The sequence below is a fragment of the Heptranchias perlo genome, chromosome 22 (assembly GCF_035084215.1).
Source record: "Heptranchias perlo isolate sHepPer1 chromosome 22, sHepPer1.hap1, whole genome shotgun sequence".
Classification (NCBI taxonomy): Eukaryota; Metazoa; Chordata; class Chondrichthyes; order Hexanchiformes; family Hexanchidae; genus Heptranchias; species Heptranchias perlo.
This window is the reverse complement of record NC_090346.1, coordinates 3,779,744-3,807,316: the sequence shown is the minus strand read 5'-3', so window position 1 is coordinate 3,807,316 and position 27,573 is coordinate 3,779,744. Positions and strand designations below refer to the sequence as shown.

The window sequence follows — 27,573 nt, the reverse complement described above, 5'->3', positions numbered from 1 at the left end:
ATGGGTGAGCTGAGTGCAAAACCATTCTTGGTGAAACAAATGGGAAATTTCACCTGTGTAAGCCCTGTTAGCCTGTTCTTCCTACATGGATGTTCAGAATGTTGCCATAGAAGCATAGGGTACTATATTGGAGAGGGCTGCTTCTGTTGGCCAAATATGGTATTCAACATTAAAACTCCTGTATCAGATTGGCATGAAATTAATGGATTAATCTTCCACATAGGGCTGCCAACCCTCCAGGATTACCCTGACAGTCAAGAAAAATCCAACTGAGTAATGAAGAGTACTCATTTTCCAATTGGCCTGGAAAGGTCAGTTAATGGTATGGGCGTATTGAGCGACCAATGGCGGAAGTGTGGGGATGTGGCGGTTGGAGGCAGGAGGTCATGTGATGGCACCTCCAAGAATATGTCCAACCAGAGTTGGCAACCCTACCTGCACAGTTTCTTTAGGCTGCAGCTGCTGCTCCTTTTGCTGATGTCCTTACTCCCCTTGAGGATCGTTGTCTTCTGAGGCCTCCACGAGGAACCTTCTTTGTAATGTGAAATGGTGCAGTACGCAGCCCATCACCACAGTCCTTCTGACCTCTCACAGGTCTGTACTGCAGGATGCCTCTAGGTCAATTCAGGGACCTGAAGCGTGCCTTCAATACGCCTATAGTGTGCTTTGTGATGACTCTGAATGACAAATGGATCTGATTGTAGCACTGCTCAGCTGGGGTCCTGGAAAATCATTTTAGTGTCACCAGCCATGGCTGCAGAGATTAGCTTGGTCTCTGAGGATCCACTTGGAGAATTGCCTTTCTGTGGTAAAGATTAGTGGCATGATGGATTGCCTTAAACAAAGTCAAACTGTGGCACTTCCAAGAGAAGCAAGCATTCACTTGCAAGGTGTCCTGCTGGTTGAAAGCAAGCTGTACAATGAGAGAGTGGTATCGTTTCCCATTGATGAACCAATGGCCATTGGTGCAAACAATAACTGGATCGCGGGGAATCCTGCCACCTAGTAAAATTGGCAATGCACCAGATGTTCCTGATGAAACTGCTACCGCTTGAAAACAATACAACTTTGACTTGGTTGATGATTGACTTTTGTTACAGGCGTCACCAGTATCTGTCTGGAATGACCCCATAGAATATGTTAAGGGAAGTTGTGACACTATTAGACATTGGCAGAGGAGTACCTGTGGTGCAAATGGGCTGCAGGTCTGCTTGCAGTATGTGACCTAACTCTCTGACAACTACCTTTGTAAAGCAAAGCCTGCACTGGCCAAATGCAGATAGCAGAAAATGAAATTTGTTTATTGACCTTACTATTATCATTATTAATAGTAATTATTATTATTACATCTTATTTCTGTAGAGAACTCAGTTCTGTGACAGTAGTAGATCTGCTAGTCTGAATTCTTGTTATGTCACTTTTTTGATTGGCGACTATAGCAGGTTTAATTGTTACTGATGTTGGTACCATGAAGCTGTAATTCTTTACATTTACACATTTTCATTCTTTCCTCCACAGATTTTCTCCATCGTTGTATTTGCTTCTATAGTGAATGAAGGCTATGTCAATAAAGAAAGCAACCATCTCTACTGTGTTTTCAATCACAACAACAACGCCTGCAACTATGGCATTACAATCGGCATCATAGCGTTCTTCATATGCATCATGTTCTTCACCCTGGATCTCTACTTCCCACAGATCAGTAGTGTGAAGGACAGGAAATATGTTGTACTCGGAGATCTGGGATTTTCAGGTAGACATGCGTGGAAGGCACAAAGGGGAAAGATTGTTGATGTTTTCTATTTATAATGAAATCATAAACAGTTGCTTATATGTAATTACGTTCCTTATACATTCAATTTGTTCTTTATTTTGCAATTATGAATTTTCAATTAATAGTGAACAGCAGAAATATTCCACCAAAATTATTTAAATTAGAAATGTTTATGGCGGGCAATCAAACCAATTATGAATATTGGACTTGTTTATAAGAGCATAAAAAAATCTGGAGTGGGAAAACGGTATGATACTGGACTCACAAATCAGAGGTTGTGAGTTCAAATATACCAAGTTGTGAAACTGAACTCAATAAATCTGATACTTTGTGGGTTAGCAGCAGGAGACAAAATAAAGATGAAAACTGTCAGATTCAATAAAAGTCTAACTTGTTCACTAATATCTTTTAGCAAAGGAAATGTGCCACCCCTTCCTGGTCTGGCCTAGATGTGACTACAATCCCACTATGCATCATGTTCCTCACCCTGGATCTCAACTATCTGGTTGACTTTTAATACCCTCTAAAGCAGCCTAGTAACCCATTCAGTTGTAAGAACAATTGCTCAAGAAGGCCTCCCACAAATCTCTGGGCAGTTAATGATGGGCAATAAATGTGGCCTCACTAACATCACCCACATCCAGCCTATCAAGCCTGTTGCTTTCAGAGTTCATAATTATTCTATCATGAAATTTAGAGAACAGAATGAAGATGAATTTTGAAACTTTTCAGGTGATCTACTGAACTGCCTTTAATATCAAATTTTTAGTAATAGAAAAGAAATAGTACTGCTTGTCATCTTCCAAAATGGACAGCAACACAGACTTTCTAACTGCCATTTGGTATCTAGTGTCCAACCAGAAGAATATCCTGTTTGAGTGAGGTGTGTTGGACAATGCTGTGTGCTGAGTCATCTCTTCCCCCCCCCCCCCCCCCGTCCCACAAAAGATGGAGCACACCACATCTTCATGATCTGGCTGGGGATGCATAAAATGCATAATGACCAAGGCAAATGAATCTGAGTGATAGCTGAACTTGACACTAAAGTTCATGACCACCTCATTGGGGAATCAGTGCTCAACCACTTTCACCTACTTGCTAATTAGCAGTTTTTATCTGCCCAAATTTTTCAAGTCAGTTGTTGTCTTCGTAATTGCTAAACATGTTTAAGAAACTGTGATTTAATAACAAAAGATAAGAAAGGCTTGTGCTTTTTGACCTGTAAAACACAATGGCCATAAATATCTACAGCCCTTCTTGAAGAGCTGGAGTTTAGGCCGAGACTCTGATCCACTGGGCCCCGGCCTTCTGTGGGAATTCCTGCTTTGCCATGTGAAGGAAAAAGCCTCTGTTCACACCTTACATGGCCAATGACATAAAAAGGGGCGGGGACTCTGAACTTTGAAGTTTCCACATCTCTTAGCTCTCAATTAGCAGGGATAGGATAGGTGGTCAGTATTCCCTTACATAAATTCCACCTACAAATATCAACCTCCCAAATACACAAAATACAGACACCCACACACAAATAATTGCATGGTGAGACAAGACCACCAAATGGTGGAAATAGGATCCACCTCAGCAGTCCAAAGATGATCTGCTTTTAAAATATTTTTACATGTGGCCTCCTTTACATGAGGGGACTTTCAGATGTTTCCGGAGAGAACTCTGCATTCCCCCCTTGCCTCAGGTGGCTACTCTTCGACTCGACTTTCAAGCCTTTTTGATGGATGGTCACCCTAGATGTACCCCTGGAGGAGTGGACACCTGTTACTACCATGGAAATTAAAGGACCTCCCCCGACCCCACAAACTTTGGCAATTTTAGTAGCAGAGATCCTAGGAGATTGCACCGCGGCACTTTATGCCAATATATTTATAGAATAATAGCTACCTTTAGAATATAAGGCTACAATACCATAGAGGGGAGGTGAAGGGGGGAGGAGTATATCACAAGGAGCTTATGTAAAGACCAGAACCTTGTGATTGTGTGCCAATCAATCTATACTTATAGCCAAGGGTATAATAAAATACACTTTCTCATTTCAACAGTTGATTGACTTGTTCCTCTTTTTATTCTGGCACCAGCCATTGCCATCTGTGTTTCAGTATCCTGTTCCTGTTACTAAACCTTGCCATTCAATTGATATCTTCGGCTCAGTTTTACCATTCAGGATATATATTCTGCTTCTGCCACAGTTGTATTGTTTTGTTTGTTTCTTTCAGCAGCTTGTCTTCTCATTTGGGTCAAGTTACGTAGGATGAAGAGAGTTTGATGTGAATGAAAGTCCTGCTGTAGCAAGAGCTTACAATAGAAAGGAGAGCGAGTTTAAAAATACAGTTCTTTGTACATTAACATACATTTTGAAAGCAAAGCATACTTTTGTGGTAGCTGACAGACTAGAAAGACTCCAGGGACACAACATATTTACTATTTGAATAGGCCGACTCATCGTCTTACTTTCCTTTCCTTTTAAGAATAGACTTTTAACCATCATGCAGTGAATATTGTTTTGCAGCTTTCAAAGTGCAGGTTTTTATGACTTGAACAAAAAAACTTTTTTGTGAGTTGTTACTTTTACTATTACAGCACAACCAAGAAATGTAAGGGACTAACAAATTTCTCCGTAATGTACACCAATTAAACCAAAAAAATTTGTAATTGTGCTCTTATTTTGTTGTGTTACAGAAATACTACTGTAGGTCTCAGTGAGTTAGACCAGAGCGTCCAACCATTTATGGCCATGGGCTGGATCTGTGTCACAATGAGTCAGTGGGTTAGATATGAGTAAAATACTTTGGCATCAGGCAGAATCATGATTAAATATCACGTCCTACACATTCACTTTTCCAATAAAACATTTCCACATTTATTGGCGAAATGTTACTGTACATGTTCACAATCTCAAGTTTAGAATGCAAGATCTGAGCTTTATAATTATATTAAAAAAATTCTACATTTATTGGAGAACTTTCCCTTACATAAATTCCACCTACAAATATCAACCTCCCAAATACACAAAATACAGACACCCACACACAAATAATTCAAACTTCCACAAACAAAAATTCAAACTCCTGTGCACACAAAATTCAGAGACCCACGCACACAAATTTCAAGCTCCAATGCCCTATGTTGCTCTACAGTGCTCTACGTTGACCAAGGTTTCCACCCACGACTTCAATCCAGCAACTCCAGCAAGTGTGTGTATATGAATCATGGGTGAGTTTAGGATTGGGATTGAATGAGATAGCCCCCATGATAGAACAGCGTGACATTACTCATTCTAAAGGCTTATATGTGACTAAAGAAACATTTTAAATAGGAGCAGGAGTAGGCCATTCGGCCCTTCGAGCCTGCTCCACCATTCAATATGATCATGGCTGATCCTCTTTCTCAATACCATATTCCCGCTCTCTCCCCATACCCCTTGATGCCTTTTGTGTCTAGAAATCTATCTAGCTCCTTAAATATATTCAGTGATTTGGCTTCCACAGCCTTCTGTGGTAGAGAATTCCACAGGTTCACCACTCTCTGAGTGAAGAAATTTCTCCTCATCTCAGTCCTAAATGTCCTATCCCGTATCCTGAGACATTGACCCCTCGTTCTGGACCCCTCCCCCCCCCCCCCCCCCCCCCCCAGCCAGGGGAAACATCCTCCCTGCAACCAGTCTGTCTAGCCCTGTCAGAATTTTATATGTTTCAATGAGATCCCCTCTCATTCTTCTAAACTCGAGTGAATACAGGCCGAGTCGACCCAATCACTCCTCATACGACAGTCCTGCCATCCCAGGGATCAGTCTGATGAACCTTCGCTGCACTCCCTCTATGGCAAGTATATCCTTTCTTAGGTAAGGAGACCAAAACTGTACACAATACTCCAGGTGTGGTCTCACCAAGGCCCTGTATAACTGCAGTAAGACATCCTTGCTCCTGCACTCAAATCCTCTTGCAATGAAGGCCAACATACCATTTGCCTTCCTAACTGCTGCACCTGCATGTTTGCTTTCAGTGACCGGTGTACAAGGACACTCTGGTCACTTTGTACATTAACATTCCCCAATCTATCACCATTTAAATAATACTCTGCCTTTCTGTTTTTCCTTCTGAAGTGGATAACTTCACATTTATCCACATTATACTGCATCTGCCATGTATTTCCCACTCACTCAGCTTGTCTAAATTGCCTTGAAGCCTCTTTGCATCCTCCTCACAACATGCGATACTACCTAGTTTTGTGTTGTCAGCAAACTTGGAAATATTACATTTGGTTCCCTCATCCAAATCATAAATATATTGTGAATAGCTGGGGCCCAAGCACTGATCCCTGCGGTACCCCACTAGTCACCGCCTGCCACCCCGAAAAAGACCCACTTATTCCTACTCTCTGTTTCCTGTCTGTTAACCAATTTTCAATCCATGCCAGTATATTACCACCAATCCCATGTGCTTTAATTTTGCACATTAACCTCTTACATGGGACTTTATCAAAGGCCTTCTGAAAATCCAAATAAACCACATCCACTGGTTCTTCCTTATCTATTCTACCAGTTACATCCTCAAAAAACACCAGTAGGTTTGTCAAGTATGATTTCCCTTTCATAAATCCATGTTGACTTTGTCTAATCTCGTTGATATTTTCCAAGTGTCCTGTTATCCCATCCTTTATAATAGACTCTAGCATTTTCCCTACTACTGATGTTAAGCTAACTGGTCTGTAATTCTCTGTTTTCTCTCTCCCTCCTTTTTTTAAATAGTGGGGTTACATTTGCCACCCTCCAATCTGCAGGAACTGTTCCATAATCTATAGAATTTTGGAAGATGACAACTATTTCCATGGCTACCTCTTTTAGTACTCTGGGATGCAGATTATCAGGTCCTGGGGATTTATCGGCTTTCAGTCCCATTAATTTCTCCAGCACTATTTATTTACTAATACTAATTTCCTTTAATTCCTCCTTCTTACTAGTCCCTTGGTTCCCTAGCATTTTTGGGAAGTTATTTGTGTCCTCTTCCGTGAAGATAGAACCAAAGTATTTGTTTAATTGCTCTACCATTTCCCTGTTCCCCATTATAAATTCTCCCGTTTCTGACTGAAAGGGACCTACATTTGTCTTCACTAATCTTATTCTTTTTACATACTTGTAGAAGCTTTTACAGTCCACTTTTATGTTCCTTGCAAGTTTGCTCTCATACTCTATAGTGGTCACTTGAGTAACGTACTGAAGAGTGATCAGAGCGTGTGGAACTGTATCCCAGCAAGGAATCAATTCCTTCAGTAGAGGAAAGGGAGGGGGGAAATTCTGAAACTCCTCTGTCAGAGAATTACTGGAGGGCCTGTGGTCTGACGGGTGTGTTGCTCCATGCCTTCCACTCATGCCCAAATCCAACTCTTCTGGCAGCAATCTTAGTGGCCCCCAAAGGCTTTGACTATCATATCTACCACCACCAGCACCACCTTCTCATAAAGAAAGCTTCCTCACTGTCTTGTATTATATCATTGCTTTCTGAGTTGGATTGCTTGCTGATTGTGGATGACTTTTAAAGGAAAATATCAAAGTCAAATTTTACAAGGTGGTGTAAATGACATTGACAAAGAATTACCAAATTAATTTTAATACAGAGAAGTGGCATTTAATATGAGCTACATATAGAATAATGAATGGTAAGGAGTGAATGTCAAAGGTGTAATCTATTTGAAAGGTTCCGTTTAGATCATAGTCATAAAAAAGTGAATTGAAAACAATTTATGAATATCATTTGATTATTAAGATTACAGTATAGCTTTGAAATCACACGTGATTTGCTATTAAGGTGTAAGCTGGACAATATTTGAATATAATTAAGCTTGTATAACATTTTAACTGAGGTTTAAATGTTTTAATCACGTTCTAGGTTTGTGAAGTGAATTGACATCTGAATGTAGTATGACATTCACTCTAACCCTTTGAGTTCTGAAAGAAATTAAGCTCACTTGTACAAGATCAACAGAACTGATAATGCAACTTTCTAAAGATAGAGCTGTGAAGTCAAATAGTCTGTGACTTGTCAAGTTCCTGATTGATGTGCCATTGGGTTAAGCACTGAGTAGATACCACACACTGTCACTAAGGAGGGGCAGAAATTTGTTTAAGGGCTGTTCTTCCACTCTTATTGATTGTCTCAGGAATGGCATTCCCTAGGGTGTGGTGTGGGCATGTGGAATGGGTGAATCCTAAAGGAGAAAATGTATACACTAATGCACATGGCATAACAAGTAAAACAAATGAATTAGAAGTGCAAATTCAGCTAAAAGGGTATGATGTAGCAGCTATCACTGAGACCTGACTACAAGCTGGGAGATAAATATTCCAGGTTATAAGGTCTTTTAGATAGGACAGGGAAATTGGAAAAGGAGGAGGAGTAGCAATATTGATAAGGGACGCTGTTACAGCATTAGAAAGAGGGGATATCAGTAAGGGTGAGCAGGCAGTAGAAACTCCAAGGGTAGAATTGAAGAATAGAAAAGGATGCAAGACTTTAGTGGGAGTTGTTTATAGACCTCCAGAGAGCAGTCATAAAGTAGTGGGATAGATAAGCACGGAGATCAGAGAAGCTTGTTGCAAAAACAGAGTAGTTATAATGGGAGACTTTAATTTTCACCTAGACTGGGAGAAGCTGACCAACTCGAGTCCCAAAGGCAGCAAATTTCTTCTGTATTGGGGACAGTTTTCTGGAACAATATGTTCTTGAACCAACAAGAGAACAGGCCATCTTAGGTTTAATAATGAGTAATGAACCTGAATTAGTCAATAATCTAACGGTAAGGGAACACCTAGTTAACAGTGACCATAATATGATAGAATTCAATATTAGGTTTGAGAGGGAGAAGGATGAGTCATGAACCAAGGTTTTAAATTTAGGTAAGGCTGACTTTGGAGGAATGACGCAGAAATTGACCACAACAGACCGGGCAGAATTATTAACTGATAAAACTACAGATGAACAGTGTGAGGTGTTCAAAAAAAGTATTTGGTAGAATAAAAGACCTAAAGAGCAAGAGTTCTACTTGCGTAATTAAACAACCTTGGTCAACAAGGGAAGTGAGAGATAGTATAAAACTAAAAGCCAGGTCTTGTACGATGGCAAAGAACAGTAGAGATCCTGTGGACTGGGAGTGATATGAAGAACAGCAAAGGGATACAAAGAATGTGGTAAGAGCTGCAAAAAGGGAATACGAGCAAAAGCTTGCGAGGGATATCAAGGAGAGAAAGAGGGTGGCTAAGAGTAATATGGGCCCCTTAATGACAGACTCATGTGATATAATAATTGGAAATCAGGAAATGGCAAACTTACTAAATAGCTACTTTGTATCGGCCTTCATGGTAGAGGATAAGGATAAAATACCAGAGATACAAGAAAAACTAAAAATAAATCATGGGGATGAACTAACTAGATTCAATATAAGTAAAAACATGGTGATGGAGAAACTAATGCTATTAAAGATAGATAAATCTCCGGGAGCCAATGGTTTCCACCCCAGGGTATTAAGAGAAGTAGGTGAGGAAATTTTTGATGTGTTAGTCATGATCTCTCGATTCAGGAATTGTCCCCTTTGATTAGAAAATTGCCAGTGCAACTCTACTATTTAAGAAGGGTAGGAGAGATAAATTAGGAAATCATAGGCCTATTAGTCTAACATCAGTTGTGGGGAAGCTACTAGAATCTGTTATTAGGGACAGAGTGACTGAGCATTTGGACAAATATAAGCTGATCAGAGCCAGCATGGATTTGTAAAGGGTGAGTCATGTCTAATGAACCTAGTTGAATTTTTTGAGGAGGAAACTAATGTGGTAGATAAGGGAGTGTCTATGGATGTTATTTATGGACTTTCAGAAGGCATTTGACAAGGTTCCACATAAAAGCCTGTTAATAAAAATGAGAGCGCATGGAATTGGAGGCAAACCTATTGGCTTAGATAGGGAATTTGTTAGGAGGAAGAAGACAAAGGGTAGGGATAACGGGTATGTACTCAAATTGGCAGGAGGTGACTAGTGGTGTCCCCCAGGGATCTGTACCGGGGCCACAGCTTTTCACTATATTTAAAAATAATGTGGGTGAAGGAATAGAGAGCTGCATATCTAAATTTGCTGATGACACTTAGTTAGGTGGCACAGTAAATAGTGTAGATGGCAGCAGAAAGTTACAAAGGGACATTGATAGATTAAGTGAGTGGGCAAAACTGTGGCAACCTGAGTTCAATGTGGAAAATAGTGAGGTCATCCACTTTGGACCTAAGAAAGGTAGATCAGAGTATATTCTAAATGGCGAGAAGCCAGGAACTGTGGATGAGCAGAGAGATTTAGGGGTCCAAGAACAGAAATCACTGAAAACAAAAAATAATTAAAAAGGTTAATGGAATGTTGGCCCATATCTCAAGAGGGCTGGAATTCAAAGGAGTGGAAGTTATGTTTCAACTGTACAGAGCTCTGGTTAGACCCCCATCTGGAGTACTGCCTTCTGGGCACCGTACCTCAGGAAGGATATATTGACCTTGGAGGGGGTACATCACGGATTCACCAGAATGATGCCGGGGCTGAAAGGGTTAAATTAAGAAGACATCGATTAGGCTTGTGTTCCCTTGAATATAGAAGATTAAGGGGTGATCTAATTAAAGTGTTTAAGATGATAAAAGGATTTGATAGGGTAAATAGAGAGAAACTATTTCCTCTGGTGGGAGAATCCAGAACAAGAAGGCATAACCTTAAAGTTAGAGCCAGGCCATCCAGGGGTGATGTCAGGAAGCACTTCTTCTCAAAAAGGGGAGTGGAAATCTGGAACTCTCTCCCCAAAAAGCTGTTGAGGCTGGGGGTCAATTGAAAAATTTCAAAATTGAGATTGATAGATTTTTGTTAGGCAAGGGTATTAAGGGTTATGGAACCAAGGCAGGTAGACACAGTTAAGATACAGATCAGCCATGATCTAATTGAGTGGCAGAACAGACTCGAGGGGCTGAATGGTCTATTCCTGTTCCTATTCAGGAAAAATTGAATACTTTTTCAAAAAATACAAGAAATGTGCTATTCAAAAAAAGTTCTTAATTCAGATCATTCTTTGTGCATCTATAAAATTTAAATCTTGCTACATTTTTAGACTTTGGTGCAAAAATGCTACTGTAGCCCTCAAAACAGAACAGCTATCATTAGTGCAGATTTATGCAGACATAATTTAGAGCTAATTACAAGGAATTTCCATAATTTATATTTGACAACTTGATAAATAATAAGAACTGAATTATATTCCTGGTGTTTGCATTAGGGTAGGTACTGATACAAGCAGCAGCCCTCAGGCAAGTCCTGGGAGGGGGGGTGGCAGAGACAGCAGGAATGTGGGGGAGGGGGGGCGCAAAACAGCAGGCCTCCTGGCTCCACATTAAAATAAACTGTTTAAAAAAAAAAATGGGCCCCATGAATTGAGCAGTGCGGCCAATGCCTGCGTATATTAGGTGCAGGCCATCCTACTGCTAAATTGGTATGATTTGTGCCTGTTTTATGCCTGAAATGAATACCAATTTCTACCCCATGATCTTATAAATTTTTACTTCCCTTTAAGTAAACCGTACTTAAATGCACTCCCTTAATTTAGAACCCGACAACTATAAAGTGGAAAGTCCCTGTTCACATATCTGTGCATAACAAATCGCACCCATTTTTAAAAAAAAAGGGGTTGACTAGAAATCTAAAAGCACCAGTGCAATTAATCACAATTTTATACTCAAAAGTTAAAGTGAAGGCAAGGGGAGTGGGGTGAAAGGACTAATTTACCCATGGCTCTCAGATGGAACGTGCACTCCATGGGAACATTTCTCCTCTCCACCATAATTAGAGCTTCAAAATAACTACCAGAAAAAAAAACAATTGCCAGATCCTCCTTTTGCAGTGTCTTATTTGACTCTCACCATAGAGGTTCACTACGTCATTCCCATTGGGACAGCGATGTTAGTCGCACCAGATTCATGTTTGGCGGGGATTGTGAACAATCTAATTGTGGAACAACTGGCTAGAGGCTGGGGAGCATCAGGAGGGAGAGCAGAAGGAGATAGGAAACATTAGGAAGTTTTCAGCTGATATCGGAGTGAGCATGAGTACTATGGAGAGCGGGCTGTTTACATCAGGGCAGGTATATGACCGATAGGGCGGGTGTTCTTACCAATCTGGATGTAACTTTTAAAAAATATATTTTTGTTTTGAGTGACAGCCTTGGCTCAGTGGCAGCAGAGTCAGAAGTTCTTGTTTCAAGCCCCACTCGAGACTTGAGCACATAATCTCGGCTGACATTTCAGTGCAGTACTGAGGAAGTGCTGCACTGTCAGAGGTGCCGTCTTTCGGATGAGATGTTAAACCGAGGCCCCGTGGTGGACATAAAAAGTCCCATGGCACTATTTGAAGAAGAGCGGGGGAGTTCTCTGTGTTCTGGCTGACATTTATTCCTCAACCTTTTATAATAGTTGTGTTAAAATAGCACAAATAGGAATTTCTGCAAGTCTGTTAACTGGTGTGCTATTTTTCTTGGTTCAGGGGATGTGTCGGCAATGTTATTTGGGCAGGTGTGGGGGAATTTGGCGTGGGTCCCAGTTATGCTAGGTCTCCACCCTTTTCCTTGTTTCTAAATTCTATCAGAAATGACGATGTACACTTCTTGCACCACCTCCTTTGTGGACATCATGGAGAGAGATGATGATGTCATCTGTTAAAATTCCTGCTCATTCTGTCTCATTTGCTCCTCAATGTATGCCTGCATGAAGCCAGGCCTGGTCCTGGCATAAGTGACGTTTACAAAGGCCAGTTTTCATTGATTGCTGCAGCAAGTTCAAATTTAGAGGATTTTGAACCTTCTCAATTTTCAAGCAGCACATTCTTGCAAATTCTTCAAGTTTTATCATCTAGTGATACTTTCTGTGACAGTGCCCCTTATCATGCGTTATCTCTCAAGTAAGAATTCGGATGTTAGTTCCCATCTGAATCAGCCACTAGAATTTTGCAAGAACAACTGAACTAATCCATTCTCTGGTTTTTAATGTGATAGGTGTTGAAACCAGCTCCATCTTTTTCTCCAAATTTTCCCAGGTCAAATTAGAATGACCCATAAATCAAAAACCTGATGATGGAAATTTGAAATAAAACAAGAAATTGCTGGCAATGTCAGTATGTCAGGCAGCATCTGTGGTAATGTTTGGGGTGTATCAAAACTCAAAGTAACTCAAGCTTTCTGATTATCATAGCAGATGGTTCATAAGTTTCCTGAACAGATGAACAACAATATCACGTTCAAGTAATACGCCTACTACAAACAATAAATCTATACATGTGTAAGTGGAGAGCTAGTTAAAATTCACACCATTTCATCAGGAGCATCCGTTTTTTTAATCTGGAAAGATTCAGCCAATATACATGTTTACCAGACAAATGAGTCAGTTAGCTAGAGTGTAACCAGAATTGATAATGGACCCACCATTAGCTGATTGAGACTGTAAGAAACGTTGATGCAGGCATCAGCAATTTAAATTAGGGAACCACACTGATTTAGATTCATCAATGTCTGCTAATTTATAATAATAAAAATGAAACATGGCAACATTTTGAAGTTGTGACAGAATACTTAACAAATAAAGGTTAGAAATGACTGTTGATAATATTAGCGGATGAATGCTTGATGCGTTCTTAGGAGACTCCTCTATCCCTTTTTGGAGTCATTAATCCATTTAAAGATGCAGTAATTGGTACGGAACAGATGATGCTGATTGGGTCTGACGTTCACTAGCTTGGATTGTTCTTAGTCAATATCCAGGACTGATGTACATTATTCCTTTTAGAACTATTCAGTAACACAAAACAGGACCACAATCAAAGCCTCCACCTGCCCCAAACAAGGACACTGCCATGAAAGGTGGCATGGCCGGGCGAAGACGCCCAGACTGGGAGTTTTGTTGTCCCTGGCTGATGGTAGAGTTGCAGGCAGGTATGCCAAGTGGGACCAGGCATGCCGGCCTACCAAATGGTACAAATGGGACCCACCTGAGTTCCAGGTCTGGTCGAAGATTTATTTTTTCCAGCATCGCCTCCTTTATAAAGGGGTCAAATAGACACATTTTCTTGATCCTTCGGGGTGGGGGGAGGTTCAGATTTCATTTGGATTTTGGAGGTTGCATTATTTACATTAATGAGTGCCATGTGCCTGCCACCCACGGTATTCACTCAAAGTAGAAGTGCCTTATTTTCAGTCTGATCAAAGCCTACCATTTTGAGTCTTCTCTTTTCAGGGAGCTGCTTTGGCGAAATCCACCAAGGAAGTCTCACCACATGAGACCGCAGGGAATCTCGTATGTTTGCATCCAGACCAGATGCTTATTAGAAGGTGTCTGAGTTGGAAAAATCAGCATAGTTAGATACTGCTGTGTGCTCAGCTGCTATTGACATCTTCTGGCTGGGGTGCCTCCCACTCAACATGTAGGACTGGACCAGATGCTGGGATATCCTACAGATTTGCTCCCAGGCACTCCTGTAACAGAGGCCAGGTTCTCTGCAGAGAGGGGAGCTGTGAAACAGTCGGTTTCCGCAGGGCTGAGAAACAAATGGAAACAAGAATATCTCCTCCGAGGTAGCCGACAGTAATAGTACTTCAAGAGGATTACATCACACTGAAAATACTTCCTTATAATGTTCCTGGTTTTTAAGGATGCCCTTGAATCCAGTAATATGTGTATCTACACCTTTAGATTATTGTAAAAATTAAATGTCAAAGGGGAGGTTTCTGAAATGGTAGTTTATGGATGATTGCTACATGCATTCTCAGTATTACCGCCTTTAAGTTGTCGGTGCAGAAAATGACAAGAATGAACCAATTTGCTAGACATAGAGGAAAATACTGTGACGACATCAAAACAAAATAATATTTCAGGATCTTCTTTGTTTCTTTTTAAACATTCATTCTCAGGATGTGGGCATCGCTGACAAAGCTGTCGCTGACCATTTGTTGCCCATTCCTAGTTGCCCTGTGAAGATGGTAGTGGGCCGCCTTCTTGAAATACTTCAAGTGGTTTGATATCAATGAGTGGCTTGCTAAGCCACTTCAGAGGGCAGTTAAGAGTCAGCCATGTTAGCGTCTGAATACAGTCACTTATAGGCCAGACCGGGTAAGGACGGCAGGTTTCCTTCCCTAAAGGACATTAGTGAACCAGTTGGGTTTTTACAACAATCCGACAGCTTTATGGTCACTTTTACTGATACCAGCTTTTTAATCCCAGATTTTTTTTAAAAAGCTGAATCCAAATTCTCAAACTGCCATGGTGGAGTTTTGAACTCACATTCTCTGGATTATTAGTCCAGGCCTCATGGATTACTAATCCAGTAACATAACCACTACACTACTCTATCCCATAGTATGTGGATGTTTTTACTGAAATAGTTTTTTTTTCAGATACTTAGCAAATGGGGGAAGATTTTCTGCTTGCTAATTGTGACAAAATTGGAATCACAGGCCCAGGTATTTCAGTCATAATGCTGACAGTAATTCATTCATTAACTCAACCGTCAGCATTTTGATCAGAAAACCTTGGCCATATTATTTCTAAACATATTTACAACTTTGCTGCAAACAGCAGAGGAAATCTTCCCCCAAGATGTTTTTCTTTAGCCTATTTTTGTCTTTCTCTCCTTGCAAACCCATGCTGCGATACAGTTCATCGGGTGCCAGTGATTCTTCAGTACCTTACCCAAGTGGTGTGTCACCTAGGCAGTGAGAATTGGCAGATAATCGACGTGGGAGGACTTCAGAGTTAAACCTGATCCAGTCCTCACCCTAAGTCCATGGGTGAACCTTCCAGCCAGGACCATCGAAAAGCGTTCGGGAGCAGGAACCCTGATTCATAAAGCTAAAGAAAAAAATTAGTTCCATACATTCCAACATTTACCACATGGCAAATCTATGAGAATCTTGCCCCAGAGTAATAACCATTCTGTTTGTTTAGGTGGTTAAGAGTTGATAATATTTCAGTTTACCATGTGCTTCTGGTTGTTCTTTTCAACACAGCTCTTGTTACAATAACTTTCTGTTTATTGAAAAACATATTTCTGTGAGTGAACCTATAACTGCAATTTGTCTTTGTCCTTTTTCTGACAGCACATTTGTGCAGTAATTAATCAGTCACAGTTGACAAAAAAACCTCATGAATGTATTATTGCTATAAATATTGGCGAATGATTCCAGAATTTTGAGCATGTGTTGATAAGAATGCAGTGGCGATCATCAATGAAAAAAAAACTTGCATTTTGCATTTTGAAAAATAATTGGCCACAATTTCTCTATAATGTAGCTTTAGAAATTCCTTGCACAAAATCATGTGCTGACATTGGTTCTAACAGAAAGGGAGTAAGATTGGAGAGAATGCAGGAGTGCGGTTTGAGATATCAGAGGAAGAGGCATGCTCATTAAGGGAGGAGCTCTCCTGATCGTTAAAGGAATAATCAAACTTACAATACTGTACTGTACATGAGGCTTCAAAGCTGAAAATAACTGTAGTTTATAAACATAAGAGAGTATAACAAGTTAATTAATAGGTCAATGAGAAATTCTGCTATAAAAGGAAGGCAGCAGTTCTTTTAATTAAGAAAATATAGGATAAATTGTGATATATTTTATCTTTAATCCAACGAGGATGAGACTGTGCCAAATTAATATGCACATACTCAAACTACACTGAAATTTCTGTAGCTGCATTTAATAAGAATGATACAACAACCTTACGCGCAAAGTCATGTCAACACCACAACCCTAAAGTTATTGAACTACTTATTCATTTTTTGTTCCTTTTAAATCTGTTTCAGGATTATGGGCATTCTTGTGGTTTGTAGGCTTCTGTTTTTTGGCAAATCAGTGGCAGTTTACTTCATCAGACGACCTTCCTCTCCACCAGGGTGCTGATGCTGCCAGAGCAGCCATTACCTTCTCCTTCTTTTCCATTCTGTCCTGGGTAAGTACCTAATAGTATTTCCAACACCATGTATTCTGTAAGTGAACTCGCACCCCAAATTAAAACTGGGGCTCTTGCGTCTGCTAATCCTATTACCTTTCAAGCTGTAAATGAGGACAATTCAAATTGAGGACAATTCAAAGAGAAACCAGAATTTTCTGTTACATTTTTACAGCTTGAAGCAAACATGCTCTTCTGGCTTTTATGTCTCAAGTTCTACAATTGTGATTAGAAACTTGTTGATGCCATTATCAGATTTTGGTTCTGAACTACTCATGAGTAGAACAGTGCTAATATAAAATATATAGCTAATTAAAAATCTGGATCAGATCTAGAGTACAGTATCTACAGCAGTGTTAGACAGTGTGACAGTCTTTCAAAAATAAGACCGTCCTATGACACCTTTTAACCATACCAAGGGCATGTATATTCTACATGACCATCTTCTTTTAAAATCATATTTCTACAGCTAGTTGAAAAGAAGTAATGTGACACAAACTTCAGAGCCCGTTTTATTTAATGATTCTTTTAATATAAATCTTTTTTTTTAAAAGAACCTGAATAAATGAGCGTAGTACAATACTTTGTTTTCCTTTGTCAAACCTTTTCCCCCCACTTTTTTCTCCACTTCTCTCCTCTGCACTCACTCTCATCTTGACGATAGGTTTTTATCGTTATGTGTGTTTTTTAATTGAGCAGTTTTCTTCCTTCCTCTCCTGAATGCATTGACACTTGCTGGAGTACAGTTTCATTGGCAGTCCTCCAGCATCTTGTTCAAACAGGCATTCGCCTTTTATGAGCCTAAAACTGTGAATGTCTGTAGGTTATTCAACTATTGGGCATCACAGGCAAATCCAGTCTTGTTTTGATCTGACATCCACACTCATGCACTTTCCAGCTGGGTTTCTGGATAGTGATCAACAGTGAAAGCACAGGCTGATTTTTGCTACCTCCTTAACCCAGAGTGCTGAAGCCAATTGTAGTGCTCCTACCATGGCCCAGACTGGGATGAGGTCACTTGGCACAGACTGAGAAAAAAAACTGGGACTTTCCTAAAGTATATAGCTCATATTGCATGCACCCACTGAGCCACTGGGAGAGTTAATTTTACATTACTTAATGCTGTACCAGTTGGCCCAACCTAGACTTCACTGTATTGTATAAAAAGAATCAGATAAAATTCAGTCCTTTTAAAATAGGCATATTCTCAGTCAGAGCAGAGTTCATATACAGAAGCTCAAATAAACAGAGCCTGAGCCATTCTGAAAACTAAGAAATGGAACATAAAGACGACAGATATCAAACTGAGGCTCTGTGAACATTTGTGGCACTCAAATCTGGCAGTAGTGTAAAATATATCAGCTTATGATGTAATATCTATATTTGTTTTAAAAGAATTCATATGAACTGAAATTGCTATCCTTCCGTCACATTTTGTTTTTTCAGGGTTACTTGACTCTCTTTGCCTTCAACAAATTTAAAAGTATAGGATTTGTAGAAGATGCCCAAAGACTTGTTCCCCAGCCTTCATCATCTTCACAAGTATAGACCAGCCTTTGTACCTGTTAATAAACTGACCGACTCACTATCCCTGTCACCACACAGTTTTAACGTCATTAACACAGGAGATAATCATTAAATTATTGATAACTTCTTATTTCATTCAGCGCTCTAATGAGGCCAGGTAATTAGCTGCTCATGAATATCATGCTTAACCCAGATACTTAAAGATGAATTGTCCAAAGGCTTTTTGTATCAAGTAATACAAAGAAATTGTACAATATGTCAACATAATTTCCTTTGTGCAGAAACACAAAGTTAACCCTATCAGGCTTTCACAGTATGGTTTGGAATTTGGAACTTCTTTCAGCGTGTGAGAAAAATACTAGAAAAGTAATTATTTTCAAATAACCTTCATAATTTTGTGCTAATAACTCCCTGTTGAACGTTACACAGAACTGGAAAATGCCAGACACAATGGATGAAAATCTTGAATGTAACTAAATCACATGTAATACAGATTACAATAAATTATATAAATTATCCAGTTGTGTTGAGCAAATCACCTATCACTTGTGCTGAAATTTGAAATATTCAAATCATCATTTCCACTTTTAGCACCTTGGCAAAGTGAAAACTTGGTATAACTCCTGGTTTCTAATTTTCACCAGTTTTTAAAAAATAGTCTAAGCCTGAAACTGGAACAGTTTAGCTTAGGTTTGGTTCAGTACCACTTAGTTTAGGGTTGGTTCAGTACAGTATAGTTTAGGTTTGGTTCAGTTCCACCAAGCTGCTCAAATTAAGATATTCCAATTTCATAACCACCATTCTTCATGATCTAGAAATTGGATTGTGTACACTGATTTTTTTTTAAAACAAAAACAGTAGATCTATTTGTTTTAGTTTAGCTCATTTCAGATCTCATTTACCTTTCATCGCAATAGTTGCAGGAGCTGATGGGTGATATTTAAGTGTCTCTTAGCACACTTAAGTGATACAGTTGTGTTTATTTAAGTAAAGAGTATCTAAAATGATTTACGTATCATGCAAGAATATTTAAATTAATGACAGAACTAAATCCTACATCAGTGGAAACCCACAACTCAAGGTCAGTCCACTTTTGTGCTGCAGTATAAAGATAGGTCAAATGTGTGATGTGTCATTGTAGAATACATCAAAGTGAATAGATCTGTAACTTGAAAAAGAGTTCAGTAAACGACATCAATAAATCGGTAAATTGGTTCATTAAAGTGCATTATTCATGAATTAGCTTTACTGTTGTGGATAGCAAATAGTATCTATTTTAACTTAGTATTTTTTGCATGTTTTGATTTGAAGATGCTGCATGACCTGAAGGTGCATTGATTTTATGACATAGAACCTCAAGGATCTGTCATTTGTTGAAGGCAAGAAAGTCATTATAATTTCTTTTATATATACAGTGAATTGCAGGAAAATTAATATATTAAGTCTAGAACATTGCCTGCAATGAGAATAAATTCATAAATGAGGTGGATCCGATAACTCACAAACACAAGTGAATCTTGGTTCTTCTCACAAATTGGAAATTGTGATCATTTCAATACCTCCACATTTGAGGTCATAAAACATATTTGTTAATCAGTACATTTTAATGTGGTATCTATAGGATATGTCATGGTCAGGAATAAGATATAACAAGAGCTTTAATTTGTGAGAAGAACCAAGATTCACTTGTGTTTGTGAGTTATCGGATCCACCTCATTTATGAATTTATTCTCATTGCAGGCAATGTCCTAGACTTAATATAATGTACAATTAATTTTCCTGCAATTCACTGTATATATAAAGAAATTATAATGACTTTCTTGCCTTCAACAAATGACAGATCCTAAGTTACATATTCAATGTACCTTGAGGTTCTATGTCATAAAATCAATGCACCTTCAGGTCATGCAGCATCTTCAAATCAAAACTGAATTGCACTGACACAACAATATGTAAAAGAATTGTACAGTAAGTTCATAAGTGTGTAAATATAATCTATAATAATGAATAGCTTTCAGTGAATTTAGGCTAATAAGAAATAGGAGCAGGAGTAGGCCAATCGGCCCCTCGAGCCTGCTCCGCCATTCAATAAGATCATGGCTGATCTGATCCTAACCTCAAATCTAAATTCATGTCCAAGTTCCTGCCCACTCCCTGTAACCCCTAATTCCCTTTACTTCTAGGAAACTGTCTATTTCTGTTTTAAATTTATTTAATGATGTAGCTTCCACAGCTTCCTGGGGCAGCAAATTCCACAGACCTACTACCCTCTGAGTGAAGAAGTTTCTCCTCATCTCAGTTTTGAAAGAGCAGCCCCTTATTCTAAGATTATGCCCCCTAGTTCTAGTTTCACCCATCCTTGGGAACATCCTTACCGCATCCACCCGATCAAGCCCCTTCACAATCTTATATGTTTCAATAAGATCGCCTCTCATTCCTCTGAACTCCAATGAGTAGAGTCCCAATCTACTCAACCTCTTCTCATATGTCCACCCCCTCATCCCCGGGATTAACCGAGTGAACCTTCTTTGTACTGCCTCGAGAGCAAGTATGTCTTTTCTTAAGTATAGACACTGTATGCAGTATTCCAGGTGCGGTCTCACCAATACCTTATATAACTGCAGCAATACCTCCCTGTTTTTATATTCTATCCCCCTAGCAATAAAAGCCAACATTCCGTTGGCCTTCTTGATCACCTGCTGCACCTACATACTAACTTTTTGATTTTCTTGCACTAGGACCCCCAGATCCCTTTGTACTGCAGTACTTTCCAGTTTCTCGCCATTAAGATAATAACTTGCTCTCTGATTTTTCCTGCCAAAGTGCATAACCTCACATTTTCCAATATTGTATTGCATCTTAGGGCATAGACGATGAAAATAAATTGACAACTTTTGCTGTTATGGTTTATTAAAACATCCAAACCCCTCATTTGGATTACTGCCTTGTGTGAGAGGTATTCATCATTGCGTATGAACTCAGATTAATTTATATGGGTAATTATTACATGTATACCTAAAACAAGATTGAATACATAAAATAAACAAAAATATTGAAGGAATTTCTGAACACAATGATCTTCACAAAATCAGTGGCTATGGAATAATGATATATTGCAACGAGCAAAGAGACCTGACTAACGGAATCATCTCCTTCAAATTAACTATGTATTGCTGCTATATTATGCCTGTTCATTTCTAGTTATAATACACTAACAAGCATAACTAAGTTCTTACTTTAATTAATCTCATTAAAGGCTGGCCTAACCTTGAAGGCATGGCAGAGGTACCACTTGGGAGCTGACTCGTCCCTCTTCTCCCAAGATCAGTTGGATGTTGGCCATCCTCCATACAGTACTGGAGTTGAGAACACGGAAACCTTTCAGAGCCCACCGTTTGCTGAAAACCTGGATACAACCTCTAAGGGATATCAAATGCCACCATATTAAAGGCCAAAGGTCCTTCTTGTCATTTAGAAATACAGTTTCCCTTTTGTTGGCCTGGATAGTTTTCTAATCCAGCCTAGCAAAAATCAGATCTGCTCATTTTCTTTTGTATATCCTCCCAGCCCGTCTACATTGCTCAAGCTACTAGATCTAAATTCAGTCAGAAGGTACTACATCCAAATCAACTGTGTAAGCTTACAAACAATATACATTTTTTTAGAACTTGCAGCCAATTTTCACAGAGATCAAGTAAAACTTTTCAATGGCTCAAGGATTTTGTAAAGATACGTTGGAGATTTGATATTTGACTCATTAAACTGAAGCCTATGTAGGCCGATGGAAAAGGGATACTGTAATACAGACATTTTATCTGTGGTGCAGTGTAGTTCACTGGTTTGTTAGCTGCAAGTATACAAAAGTACTGTCTAAGATCATTAGGCTTTTCATGTGCTAAACTGATGTTGGGTAACCTTTCTTTAGCTGATAGTGTAGTGTACTCACTATATTAGTGGTATTGTCATTCTTGTATCAATATGTAGTATGCAAGTTGGAAACGTAGCCTCTATCAACAGCAAAGCATCTATTTAGTGCTTTTAGGACCTCTCCTACTTGTTTCGGGTATCTGTGAACTCATGATGTATCAGGTTTTCTAGTCGTATGTAACTGTATAAAGCTATAACACGTCAATGTTCAAAGCTAAGTGGGGATGTGAGTTTTGTCTGTATTCTTGCTGTCCAATTTAATTGCATAGCTGCAAAACATATAAAGATGAATACAACAACTTAGAAACAAGTCAGCTGAACTTTTGAATTGGCACCATGGAAATATTTTAAAATACTGTTTTATACATGTGATTGCAGATGTCTTACGATATGATCGAATAGGATATTACTCAAAAGTGGTATTGGTTGTAACCTTAGTACAGCTTGGCTGTTTCTCTCTATATAACCCAAGGTTTATTGTGTGGTTTTTGTTTGTAATCTCATTCTTATTGTAGGTCAGTTTATGGAATTGGCCATAAGCAAACTTATAATAAATCACAAATAACCAGAAGGGGGAAAATCACTGCACACTACAGAGGAAGGTCTTTTTAACCTTTCCAGCCCAGGCACACCCAAACTGTTCATTGAGCCTACAGGTCCATGGCATCAAAGTATGCTTGAACTCTTCTGACTAAGAACAGCAGAATGTAATTATATACAAATCAAAATAATCAAAAGCATCCCATGTCCTTTGGTGATGTATATACATGCTGCCAGTCAGGTAAGTGTAGACTTACTATTTGAACCTTAACCTTTTCACCAGCATAAAACCTGTGTATATGTTTAACAAAATGGTGCCAGGGCAGCAGCAAGTGCAATTTTGTATTGTTATTTTTATTTTGTAGGCAACCAATTAAATTTCAGAGACTTGTAAGATTCATGCAAAATAGATACATTCAAACAAAATTACTTTTAGGAACATTAGCTATAATATGAGCTTTCGAACTTAATTTTGTATCACAAAGAGATGTGTCAACCTTTTTTTTAACAACAGATAGATACATGGGCCGGTGAAGTGGAAATGATTTCCAGAATGATCAGCTGGAGCATTTACTCTGAGGAGAAATGATCTGGAGTAGAAAGGGAGATGGATTACAATTACCAAACACATTAGATAAATGTCTTGTATTTGAATTGGCCAGTTCCTGGAACCATACCTGACAGTGTCACTTTAAATAGGTGTACATTGCCATAAAGATTGCTTATCCAAACTGACCACATGTCCAGAGACAATCTATGTTTGTTAGTAGACAAGATACGTGGGTTCTTTCCGTATTTTTGAATTGTTTCAAGTAGAGAAATTAATATGTGCTATATATTTTAACAAACTACCATACATTTCATTGCAAGATTTATTACAGCTTCTAAATAATCCAATATAAACGATCTTTACAATGAATCACAAACTGTTGGCAACCAACACAGTATTAATACAGAGAGATTTAGAATTAAATGACTTTGTACAGTTTTGTTCCTGAATATTCATCCATAAGGTTAATTTTTGTTCTTACTGAAGTTAATTTAACTGGGCTGAATTAGCTGATATAAACCCCATTCCCAGACATACTGCAAAGATTTTGTTTTGTTGATAAACAATTCATTTTTTTTTACTTTAACAAAGCAAAACTTAGTAAAAGCCCTTTGATTACATGAATGTTTTATAAAAGAAAAAAATCACCACTGAACCAGTGGATAAAGCTTGATGGTTTGTAAGGAAATAGTATTAAGAACATGGTTTGCATGTATTTGTAGCTGTAGCTGTTAATGCATGTATAGCCACAATGACCATTAATGACCATAATATCCATTAGAAGGTACAACCTGGTTCACCACCCTCTGCAACCACCTGTGATCCAAATTCTGGAGGGGAATAAAACACAGGGAAAAAATCTGGCACCAATTTCAGGAAAGATTTTAGGAGATTCTACCCTGACTCCATAAGGTATTCAAGTGAGCTCGAGGAGCCAGTGATTACGCAAAGCACATCACTGACTCACTTAAATTAAGCCATACCCTTTCCCATATATCCCAATTTCTTTTGGAACATAGGGATGTACAGGACCATAAAAGACCATTTCCATCCTTAGTAACGGTCACAGGCTTCTTACCCCATTTTACCTGCAATACCCTTGAATAGCCTTGTATGCCAAAAGTTTGTCCATCACTGTCTTAAAATTTATAACACCCTTCGCTTCCACTGTCTCCCTAGATAGGCTATTCCACATGTTTACCACTCTTTGCATGAATAAGTTATACTTTAACTCTGTTTACACCTTATCTTCACTGTGCATTAAATTTTTCTCATTTAAACTGGATCTATGCCCCCACATGGCAAGTTTGAGAGGCCAAATTCTTCCCTGTAGGGAGGAAAGACCTTTATAAAAGTTGATGGTGCAAATTGGGTTTGCAGCACGCAACAATATGCAACGCTTTTTCTAATAGCTGTTTCCACTTCTAAATTTACTAAACCTTCTGGCTGATTATATTATTCTATACTAATACTGCCAAATTGAAAAATGTGCAAGACTTTAGCAGTGATACCAATTTATTGATGAACAGTTTGTGTGAACATAAACTAAATAGTTCTGCTTGACATGAGATGAGCAATCTCCAGTAATTACATTTGATTTTCATAGTTTTAGAAACTAGCGATAACAACCGTCTCCAAAAATAGTAGTGGATAAGATCACATCTTAAGCAGAATGGTAGTGGGTGTGAAGTAAGGGGAAATTTTGGTAAGAAACTGACGTAGAAACTACTACTAATATGAAACCAGTTTTAGACTGCAGTTGGAAAGTGCCAGTAACAATTTGGAAGTTTTATTTTAAACAAAGCAATAAATTACAATCACAGTGAGATATTTTGCTTGCTGAAATAAATAGTGGTCATTATCATGCCACTGCTTATATCCCTTAATTTCATTTCCTCAGTTAAATGTGTGCTTTTTCCACTATTTTATTTACATATGTGAATAAAATAGTGGTAGCAGATTGGGTAGATGTCTCTGTCCATCAAACACATTCCTGAAGCGACACGATCTGTGACTTAAGCCATTTGATGCCCTGATAATCCTGTTGTGAATTTATTCCAAAATTCCCTGGAAAAGTAATTTTGAATACGCCAAAGCAAACGTAATGGCAATTCAGAATGTCTTACTCCATCTGCATCAATTAAGTGGAACAATATTGGCATGACCCGAGTCATAGAATTCTGAATCTCAAATCCTTTCACTATACTGAATTTGATTACTTGTAGAAAATTGATTGAGTTATGAACACACTCAGCTGCTGTATTCAGTTTTCAGGAACATTCTCAGTTATAGATTTTTTTTTTTAACCATTAATTTGGAACATGAGATTAGTCATTTAAACTACCTAAAATAGTCACAGATTAAACAAATAGGGGGTGAAATTCGACCTCGTTTTGCCCATTTCTTGGTTGTGAAACGGGGGCAAAAATGTCCAATTTCTAGAGTTGTGTCCCACACCTCGAGGGTGCCTGAAATATGTCCAGTGCCATTTGGCTCGGACGCTATTCATGCAACACTGATGGTTGCCCTGAACAGGTGTTAGGCCGCTTGCATATGCTAATGAGGGGCCTAGTGCCTGTTCAAGGACACCTTTCTGAAATTGGTCAGAAACTGAGCAGTCCACACGCTGGGCATGTTTTTCTGGTTCCTTCTGCGGCCTAACCATCTGTCCTTAAAGGGTCTGCTGGAGGCTGCCAACATAAAGGTAAGTTTTTTTTTAATTTTTAAGTTACCTTAATGTGGAGCCAAAATCTAACTCCTTGACCATGCCTTTGGTCACTTGTATTAGTTTCCTATTACTACCTGGTATCTTGTTTTCCCCCATCCTCCTCTGTGAAGCGCCTTGGAACATTTACTATATTATAAGTGCTATATAAGTGCAAGTTGTTAATAGCTACTTGTAGTTTCTTTTGCTTGTCTTTAAATTTCATGTATGCAGTTTACAGTAGTGCCAAAAAGAAATCAGTGCACCAACAGATGTCTGAGTGAACAATTGACATAAAAATGATTGTTACATCACACTCTTGTGTGTAAAATTTCCACTGTGTGTTACACTTATCCCATGGACATTGTGGGTACATGACTGACCACTGGATAATTGTAACACAAAGAGGATAATTTTTCCCTTGATGACCTCTCATTTGTACAATTGTGCTTTTTTAGGGACAGACAATGTGTTTTTGTACAGCTTTTTCTGAACTCTTTGTTATGCTTCTCAGGTAGATGGCTGACACAGGCCATTAACCAAATGTTGTTGCCAAACTCATACACTTGTTGATATTTTACATTACAGTCCACCTATGGATAAATGCAAACTGCTTTAGCTTTTTTTATATCCCTCCATAATTGCTCTTCAAACAGTGATAATGTACAAAACAGTCATATTGTTATGAACAACTTTGTAGCTTCAATTTTTACTTGAATAGGACCATTCTCGTTTTTTAAAAATTGTTTTGGGTAAATTAAGGGTTTCTATTTTCAAAGGATTAAACTGAAGGTACAATTTTGCAAAGTACTAATTACAGTCTAATCAGTCCAATTAAAGGTCTGTTGAAACTGCGATTAATATTCTCACTGAAAATTTTGCTTCAGTTTAAAAATTTTAAATTACAGTCTTTTTGTTAAAAACACAATCAAATAGTCATTTCATAAATGCAAAAAAAAGTTGAACAATGATAACCCAAAAGAAGATTCCAATGAGGCAAAATGGTGCACTTTGTAATAACCCCCTCTGCACTAAAGTTCATAGTCATAAAGTATGGTACAGTAACAGTGGTGTTCATACTGTGATAAAGTGTACACAGTGATGTATGAAAAAAGTATAAAAATTTAAAAGTGAATCTACTGTATTTACATCTTTTATTTGTTCTTAAAGAACAATGCTCTGTTGTTGTGATTATCAGTAACCTTGTGCCTGTGTACAACAAATTCTCAATAAAGATGTGTCAGTGCACATAAACTATGGATCTTGGCCTTCATTTGATGTACTAGCAGACCTCCTGTGATATTTCTCATGTATAGTCTCTGGTTTGGAGCACAGTTGTAATGTTTAGTTGCTAACCTGGCCCATCCCTTTAAAGCCACTGCTCTAAATAGGCAAATCCATCTGGTCGTAGCTACTAACAATCTCCTGAGATCAATCAGAGGACAGTTGTAACTGTGTGTAAATTGCAAGCTCCAGGTCAGTGTCTGGATTTCTTACCCACTTTTACATAAGATTGATTTGCATTTGTAACTGGATGGAATGCCT

General features: G+C 38.7%; 1 protein-coding gene across 2 annotated transcripts in view; it reads left to right on the top strand.

Moving 5' to 3' along the window:
- The window catches only part of syngr3a (synaptogyrin 3a), an 81,959-nt gene extending 54,677 nt beyond the window's left edge, over positions 1-27,282 (top strand). For both annotated transcript variants that reach the window (XM_068002833.1, XM_068002834.1), the window contains exons 2-4: positions 1,519-1,753; positions 16,635-16,780; positions 21,564-27,282. In XM_068002833.1, the coding sequence (XP_067858934.1) occupies positions 1,519-1,753; positions 16,635-16,780; positions 21,564-21,755 (573 nt within the window). In that variant the 3' untranslated portion in view covers positions 21,756-27,282. The remainder of the gene's footprint in view (positions 1-1,518; positions 1,754-16,634; positions 16,781-21,563) is intronic.
- Positions 27,283-27,573: the final 291 nt, after the last annotated feature.